Raw genomic sequence first — 10,000 nt, 5'->3', positions numbered from 1 at the left:
GCCTTCAGACCTCCTGTCTCCTTCTGCATTGAGTTCAGCGCGTCACTCACAGAGTTCACCACCTTCACCATGTTCACCTGGCTCTCAGAGAGGAGCTGGACACACACACACACACACACACACACACACACACACACACACACACACACACACACACACACACACACACACACACACACACACACACACAAACAGAGTGAGCAGAGGTTATCTCATGTGAAAACACACAGAAGTCAACCCCTTCATCATGTTAACATGGTTCTCAACAACACACACACACACACACACACACACAGATACCCCCCTCTTCCACACACACACGTTTTGACCATCAGCATGTGCAGATGAGCACACACACACGACACAGACCTTGCTTTATGAACGGCATACATAACATGCAAGACATCAGCCCACTTCACCCATAGACAGAGTATATGAATACGCTAACTCAACACGTATTTACTTGCTGAGTAGAACTTCAGTAACAAACAATTCCTTTCTCACGCGCACACACACACACACACACACACACACACACACACACACACACACACACACACACACACACACACACACACACACACACACACACACATACACACACACACACATTCACAAACACACTTTCATATGTGATTGTCAAAGACCCTTTATCACCTACACACAAACCATAATAATTACATTACACACCCAATCAAAGCACAAGGACACCATGGTAATTAGATTACAACAGAAAAAGTGATCACACAAGCACACAAACTCAAGCACACAGAGACATAATCACACACACACATAATTACACACACAAACAACCATTCAGCAACTAACACTAATATGCAAATTTTACAAACAAAATGACTACCCACTTTACAGACCTGAGACCTGACCCATTTTATTTTACAAGTGTGTATGTGTGTGTATGTGTGTGTGTGTATGTGTATGTGTGTGTGTATGTGTGTGTGTGTGTGTGTGTGTGTATGTGTATGTGTATGTGTGTGTGTGCGTGTGCGTGTGCGTGTGCGTGTGTATGTGTCTCTTGCTGGTCTCTGTCTTCTGCTAGCAGCACGTACTTTTGGACATGCAGAGTTTATTCGGCCTTGAAGTAAAATGAGCTCAATCAAAAAAGCATTTACTCCTTCAAGCACACACACACACACACACACACACACACACACACACACACACACAGACACACACACACACAGACACAAACTCAGAAAAACCTTAAGGCTCACACTTTGTGCGAATTCTACAGCATTCAGTACACAATAGACTAACTAAGAACCATAACAAGTGAGAAATCCACCTCCTTTTATGCTATTCAACTCATGATAAAAAATATGTAAGATATCTTAGTAAGAAATACTCAAAAGCAATGTAGTATAATATTTTTATAAATCATTTTTTTGTGTTTGTGCATGTGTGTGTTTATGTGTGTGTGTGTGTGTGTGTGTGTGTGTGTGTGTGTATGTGTGTGTGTGTGTGTGTGTGTGTGTGTGTGTGTGTGTGTGTGTGTGTGTGTGTGTGTGTGTGTGTGTGTGTTGTATAGGTGGCACTGTCTGTGTGTGCGTATTGGTGTGTTAATCATTATGTGTGTGTACTGAGAAACATAAGGTGGAAGACTATGGTGCCACCATTAGCTTTGACTGACACTGCAATTTGGATCACAATGCAATTAGCCAGGATAATCCCTATCCTCCCCAGGCTGACACAACAGTCAGACAGGGAGACCACTCACCCTTGAATTTATACAGGCCTGTAGTACTCACTACATGTGTGTGTGTGTGTGTGTGTATGTATGTGTGTGTGTATGTGTACAACTGAGAAAGAGAGAGAGAGAGAGAGAGAGAGAGAGAGAGAGAGAGAGAGAGAGAAAGGGGGGGTTTGTGTGCTTGTGAATGTGTATCTGTGTGTGTGTGTGTTTGTGTGTAGTGTGTTCTCTATCAAAACCCGCCTTTGAGTCCTCCCGGTAAAGTATAACCTGGCCACCTGGTATCCATAGAGCCATAATCCACCCTGCGTCCTCCCCTTTGCCACCCACCACAAAGAGACCACTGCGCATGCATGGCCTAAATGGCTGCGGCTCTTACCAGGCCTCTACAGAGCCAGGCATGGTTGGATGGTGGACCTGGTGTCACAAAGCATTAAAGATTTTCTGCGAACACTGTGCTGTGTAAATGGACTGGTTCCAAGCACAATATCACAAACACCCCAGGCATCACCCTTATACATAAATATAGTAACAGTTTTACCCTCTTGGTATTAAAATAGGATGCTCTTTCAATCTGTGTATGGACACTTGTTTCACTTCCAAATTGCTGAAATATCAGACACTATTTGTCATTATTACGAGACTGGGGTTTCACTGCCAACTAATTGTTCTTGTGTTTGGGAATGGTGGGCATGGTTATAAAGGTTTTACATGAGTTTGCAGCTGGGTGGGTAAAGCCAGCCAAATGCAGAAGACAAACAAAGTACTGCTCAATTTCTGCCATAATACGTAATGGATCCATCTGGAGATGGTGATGTCATGTCTACCCGTAATCACTAGAGCTGGACTGATAATGAGATGATAAAGAGAAGCGCAAGCATCATCGGTCTGTTCAATCCTCGGTTTGTTCCAGGCACGGACTGTTTCATCCTAGATCTGTCCCATCCTCTGCCTGTTCCAGGCTTGGCCTGTTACATCCTAGAACTGTTCCATCCAAGACCTGTTCCATCTTCGGTCTGTTCCAGGCTCAAACTGTTCCGTCCTGCATCTGTACCATCCTTGGTCTGTTCCAGGCTTGAACTGTTCCATCCTAGGTCTGTTCCATCTTAGGCCTGTTCTGGCAAATGCCAGATGGACCAGCCCATGTAGTGGGCCATAAGGCTACCAGCAATGTGGGAAAAAATTGTGAGGAAAAAATTCAACCTGCTGGTTGGGGTCCACTTGATTTTGGAAAAGCCCATCTAACTGGGGGAGACACAGTTCAAACTAGGCTACTTACGGTAAGGTTGGGGCAGGAAGTCCTACTGTCGTCACCTCCCCCCACCCCTTGCAGTGGATCTGTGTATCGATGTCAAGTGGGAAAAAATCAAATCAAAACAGAAAGAACCTATTATGAAGATACCCATCAAACATACAAATGGACAAATGTCCCAAAAAGAGAAAAGGTGGAACAGAAAAGGTAAAAGAGAAAAATACAAAAATCTCAAGGCTGGTGCTGCAAAAGGCTTTCAGTTTCAAATTTCTTTAAAAATAACCTTGCCGGGTCCAGGTGAAATGTAAACGTTAGCTGCAGTGAATGCGATAACACTGACAGTCCACCGGCGCCAAGTGAAGAGGAGTCTGGACGCAGGCTGATTCCAGTGAAGAGCAAATGCAAGAGGAGGAGAACGCTGCCAAGGACGAGCATCATGACCATCTCGCAGGTGATACATACTGCATGTACTGAACCTGATCAAAGAGCTCGGCCAGAGGGGATATATTATACGGAGCCAGCCATTTATCATTTTGCACGGGTTTGATATGTCCTTTAAGTACCACCCAAACCACAACACAAAAAATACACTTGTAATGTAAATGTTTAAAAGCAGGAATGGTTCATGGTTGTGAAAGAACAGCGTAAATTAATTGTCTTTTACTCAGCCTATGGTTATAAAGCCTGATACTGTATGGTGCATAAGGTTATTTAGGGTGCATAGGGTTATGTAGGTTGCATATGTAGGGGACAAAAGGGGCCAGTCCAGGCTCCATATCCATGATCCGTATCTGTACAAAGCTGTAACATGTGTGTGAGTGTGTGTTTGAAAGTGAATGTGTTGTGTGAATGTGTGTTAGATTAGGTAGATTAATGATTAATGAGAATATGGCCCATTTAGGAGGTGTGTGTGTGTGTGTGTGTGTGTGTGTGTGTATGTGTGTGTGTGTGTGTATGACTACACACACATATAAAAAGGCCTTTCTGCCACTCTTAAAATGGAACCATCCGCTGGGACTGCAGTAGCCACTGGGGACATTACTAACTGACGGACATCATTGTTAAGTGTCACCATAAATCATGTCACTGGCCGGAAGCAGCCAAAGAAATACTGGAATGGATTCGGCCATGATCTGGCATGGAACCAGAGATAGATAGATTGTTTATATAACAGGTAGATTGGCTAAATAACAGCTTTAGATTACTTATAAAACATCTGACACACTTTAGTTAGGGAACATATAAGCATTAAAACATAACAAATGTGTGTCTGTATAAGTGCCTATCTTACTGATATATGATAAGAATAAAAATAGAAAGCAATGGGTGAAGCCAATGAGTGAATCCTACATAATATATCACTACTGATACAACGTAAGTTCCATGTCCTAAAGTGAAGGATTACTCTCCAAATGATCAGACTGAAATGATTAACTTGGCCCCCTATGACTACAGACACACTCATCCTTAGAACTGTAAAAAATCTTCCATAAGTCTCTCAAAGTCAGGTAGAAGACAATAGGGGAGAGGGTGACCACAACCTATAGGTGAGAGTAAGGGGTGAGGGGTTCACCTATGGGGGGGGGGATAACAGGGGACAAAGGGTGATAGCAGGAAGGAGGCTATCTAGGGGGAAAAGGGTTCACATGCTAATTGTTCAGGTCTCAGTGAGACAGAGTACACATCCAAGGGTAGGAGTTACAGATACAAAATAAGGCTACACTTAGTTCATGTCTCTTACAACAACAGAATAGCAATATATCCGGTTCCATCATGTCTCTGTGTCACCTGAGGTCAGTGACACTACCACACCCCTCCAAAGTAACCATCTTTTCATTCCTCAAGCCATTCACCTCTATAAGTCTCTAACAGGTATCTCTGTCTTGTAAGACCATAAGATGGACTTGTTGGTATATTTTGTCTGTTGGGAAAGTAAAGTTGCTGATAGGAAAACCTACTTTACACGTATTCTGCCAATTTAAGTGGCATATTCAGACAGTATATTCAAAGGCTATAAACCTTCTGTTTTGATCCTTTGTTATTAAGGGTGTACTAATAATAAGTGACCTATTCAATGATAATTGGAGAATACTGGCCTAATAAATGATTAATGGTGCTTAATACAGACACTAATTAGTTATCAGTTAATGACCAACATTTGTTCCCTAATGTAGAGAGTTACTAAAACATCTATAGATAGATTGCTTATTTAACATCTATAGCTAGATTGCCTGTATACTGTAATAGCTATAGACAGACTGCTTAAATAACAGCTATAGACGGACCGCTTATATAACATCTATAGACAGACTGCTTATATATCAGCTATAGACAGACTGCTTATATATCAGCTATAGACAGACTGTTTTTATAACAGCTATAGATAGACTGCTTATATAACATCTATAGATACACTGCTTATATAACACCTAACCCTGGAGCAATGTTGCACTGGGTCTGAGGCCAATCCTGCCTGGATTCATCCCAGGCTCCCCACAGGTGTTTTCTGTGCCCAGGGGTGGAAGAGTCGCCGTGCCTGGGAATGGCTGCAGCCTCTGGCTGGCTGGAGATAAGAAGCTGGTTCTGATTCACAGGTTCACATGAGGCACCATAAGCCTGTCATACAACTTGGGGTTTTGGCTTCTGATAAGGCTAACGCTAGGGTAGCGCGGCTTGTTAGTGTGTGTCGATGTGCTGGATCACCAGTGCGTGCCTCAGGAAAAGCTGGAGCTGCTCTCTGAAAGGAAGATCTGAAACTTTCATGCTACACACACACAGAAGTACAGATACACATTCATATACACACACACACACACACACACACACACACACACACACACACACACACACACACACACACACACACACACAGACACAGACACATGCACAAACACACACACACACACGCTCACACACACACACACACACACATACACAAACACAGACATAGACATACAGGCACAAAGACACGCACACAGACACACACACACACACACACACACAAACACACACACACACACACACACACACACACACACACACACACACAAAACACAAACAAGATCTCACACAAACTAAAAGCAATATGTATTGAGTGACGATCAGACACCTACACACACACACACACACACACAAACACACACACACACACACACACACACACACACACACACTCACACAGACACACACACACACACACATACACACACACACATACCGCTGAGACCTGTCAAAGTGTCATAAGGAAGATGAAAAACTGTGGGATTACTTTCAGTTTGGCGGATTTCTCTTTCATTTCAACTTCACAGGTGTTTCCTGATGATAAATATTCCACATTTCTGTGTGTGTGTCTATGTGTGCTTGTGTGTGTGTCTCCGGTTGACAAATTTGATGTGCCTCAGTGTGTCAGTCATGGTCTGGTTGGAGTTGGGATCAGCCATAAAGCCTCTGAGTTTAAATTAGATTTACTTGAGACTTAATAAACACTTAATCTGGATTTAATTCACTTAGTTAGACTGAACAGCCAGATCTTGTTATCAGACTAATTTGTGTCTGGACACTAAAGTAAAGAAAAAATACTAGCATTCCAACTGGCCCCAGAAGATGCCAACAGAGTCAGCAACATGGACTGAAAAACGTTTGAACAACAAGATATTGTTAATAGTAGCGTAGTTAGTTACTAAAGACATGGAGATAGTGATTGCATCAGTAGATGTTTTCTAAAGCCAAAAGTGTTCTGGTACCACAACAGAGAAGAAGGAACTGAGCATAAAATAAGAATAGCTATGATATAGCTATACACCAGTAAATCTACAGACATAGAGTACTGCGCAAACATTAGGGCATTAACCTTCTTCTGCATTGCTGTGTCAATCTTTAGTGTGTGTGTGTGTGACTGTAAGTGTGTGTGTGAGAGAGAGACAGTCTGAGTGTGTGTGTGTTTATATAGAGGACAGGAAAAGTCAAGAAACAATCAATTTAGTCACCCCTGAGTGAGTGCATATGCAGGCCCATTAGCTGTGAGTGGAGAGAGGGATTCTGCATTCCTCCTGTACTGGCGAAGGTAGGGGTGAAATGTGGCACTTAATTGCTTGTCCAAACTGATTATTAGGGTACTAGTGTGTGTGTGTGTGTGTACTTGTGTGTGTGTGTGTGTGTGTGTGTGTGTGTGTGTGTGTGTGTGTTTGTGTGTGTGTGTGAGTGTGTGTGTCTGATTGTATGGGTGTGTGTGTGTGAGAGAGTGTGTATACCTGAATGAGTCTGCCCTGTTCGTTCTGCAGCGTGCTCAGCTCCTGACCCAGGCTGCCCTGTCCCCTCCTCAGGGCCTCGTAGTCCATCTTCAGCTGCCCGGCATGGGCAGACAGCTTGGCCACCTCCTCTGCCAGGTTGACCAGTAGAGCGCGGTCCTGACCCTTGACGGACTTGAGGTCGGAGTCGTGGTCGGTGAGCGAGTGCAACAGAGACGTCTGCACGCCCTCCAGCCGCATGAAGTTGCTGTTGTAGTCGGGGCAGTTTGGGTCGATGAAGATGTTGATTCGTGACCCGTCGCCCTGCTCGACAGTTACCAGGGCGTTGGACTCGTCCTGGTTGGTACTGATGTGAGGAGGCCCATCGGAGAGAGGAGGGGCCTGGTAGTGGTTCATGAAGAGGATGGTGCCCGTTACCGTGACGGCGAGCAGCACAGCAACGAAGAGTAGGATAGTACAGAGGAGGTAGCTGCAGCTCATCCTCTACAGAGAGAGAGAGAGATGGAGAGGAAGAGAGATAGGGAGGTAGAGAAAAAGAGATGGAGAAATGCAGTGAGGAGCAGTGAATGAGAGAGAGAGAAGGAGAGAGAGAGTGAGGAACAGTGAACAAGAGAGAGATAACAGGAAAGAAGTTGTGAGAGAAATGAGGAGACAGAAAAAAAAGGACGGGAGGAGTGGGAGGAGCAGAGGGGAGTGGAGAGAAGAGGGGAGGAGAGGAGAGAAGAGGAAGAAGCAGAAAGGAGAAGGTAAGTATGACCATCATCTTTATCTCATTATTGACAGACCCATCAGGTTCCAATCCCCCACGTACTCTGGATGGACTCCCTGACTGCTGATGATGGCGTTTATCCCCTGATTTATTCGCGGGCTGGATGAGACACCTGCCCAAACACCTGATGTATGAGCCCACAACGCCTACTCCTACACAATAAGTTATTCCTAATGAGTCCCCCTCTCCTCTCCTCTCCACACGCACACATGAGCAGACCAGCTCACTTCCTGACCTCTCCTAATGAGGACGTCATGAATATATAGAAGCCTTCCCATGAGTCTCTGCTCTCTACAGGCGATGGGAGGACATCAACAACACCTCACTCCACACCATCCCTATACAACCATGACACACACACACACACACACACACACATACACACACACACACATAGAGAATGTATACACACACACTTTCACACTTTCACACACACACACACACCCACACCCACACACCTACAGAACTTATACACACACATACCACATCATACTGCAAACCACACACACTAAAACACACACACACACACACACACACACACACACACACACACACACACACACACAGACCACACATACACACACACACATAAACTATACACACACATACCACAGCATACAGCAAACCACACACACACACACACAGTGTGGAATGCTTAAACTCATTGCAGCTCAACTGAACATGGGCAATGCAACATTCAGCACCACAAGCATGGACAGCAGCCCACAGAGAGAGAATGCCTAAATCAGAACCTTGGACAGCGACATAAAAAGCATGCAAAATTCAGTGCCCTAACCAGAGCCCTGTGTAATTCACATCAGATAATCTCCTTTGTATAAAAAGTGCCACCCTAATGGAGGTTAACTGCTATATCTATGGGAGTTTTGATAGTTTTAAGCAGAAACACTTCAAGCGAAATCAGAAGATGTGCCACTTTGCTGTGAGCAGGGGTCAGAGAAGTGACTCCAGAAATAAAATGAATTTCTTCAGAGACTGAAGAGATTTTTCCATCTCTGAAGATCAAGAATTTTTCTTCTATCCCTAAAGGCTATAATATGCTTGTACTATGTGACTACCTTAGTAGTAGAAAATGTGTATAACTCTCCAGTAATACCATATGCAGACCATATTTTGTGTGTAAATGTATACAAAAAGAAGAATGGCAGTGTGTGTGTGTGTGTGTGTGTGTGTGTGTGTGTGTGTGTGTGTGTGTGTGTATGCGTGTGTGTTGAAACTCCATTACTGGAGTAGAGTAATAGTGAGAATAACAGCCAAAGGTGCAACACAACCTCGCTCCATTACACGTTATACACAATTAATCTAAACCACACTTTATACCAGCTATTCCAGTTAATGGACCCAACACCAGAGCAGTTCGCTTTACAATCAATTGTGTGCGTGTGGGTGTGTTTGTGTGTGTGTGTATGTGTGTGTGTGTGTGTGTGTGTGTGTGTGTGTGTGTGTGTGTGTGTGTGTGTGTGTGTGTGTGTGTGTGTGTGTGTGTGTATTTGTGTGTGTGTGCGTGTGTGTGTGTATGTGTGTGTGTGTGTGTGTGTGTGTATGTTTGTGTGTATGAGAAAAAGAGATATCGAGAGACTACACTGAGAGAGAGAATGAGAGAGAGGGAGAAAGAGAATGTTTAACACATTTGTGAACACATTTGAATGAGAGAAAGCTACAGAGAGAGGGAATGAGAGAGAGGGAGAATTAAAAGAAAGAAGTGTGTGTGTTAGAGCTGCAACGATTAGTCGACGAAATCGACTAAGTCGATTGTGAAAATGGTCGACGTGGATTTGTGTCGTCGACGCGTCATATAATATTAAAAAAAAACAAAAAAACGCAGACGCTAACAGAGCTACCGGTACTTTTCATTCGGAATTGCATATAGGAAGTGCGAAATAGCTGCGAAAAGCGAATTATTCTGAGATGGCTCATGTTACCATGGAAACAATAAACAAAGCTTGGTTTAGCAGCTGCTGCATATCAGATATGGCTAACAGAAAAGTTTTTCTCAATGATGG

At 43.8% G+C, this 10,000-nt stretch overlaps 1 protein-coding gene across 1 annotated transcript in view; it reads right to left on the bottom strand.

Moving 5' to 3' along the window:
• The window catches only part of fibcd1b (fibrinogen C domain containing 1b), a gene marked incomplete at both ends in the record, with an annotated part of 88,132 nt that overhangs the window by 48,090 nt on the left and 30,042 nt on the right, over window positions 1–10,000 (bottom strand). The window contains 2 exon segments of the mRNA XM_080848250.1: window positions 1–95; window positions 7,214–7,693. The exon segment at window positions 1–95 is cut by the window's left edge and continues 65 nt beyond it. Coding sequence (XP_080704376.1) covers window positions 1–95; window positions 7,214–7,693 — 575 coding nt within the window.

This window comes from Sprattus sprattus (genome assembly GCF_963457725.1).
Source record: "Sprattus sprattus genome assembly, chromosome: 11".
Lineage (NCBI taxonomy): Eukaryota > Metazoa > Chordata > Actinopteri > Clupeiformes > Clupeidae > Sprattus > Sprattus sprattus.
The sequence above is the reverse complement of the archived record's forward strand: the minus strand, read 5'-3'. Positions and strand labels throughout refer to the sequence as shown.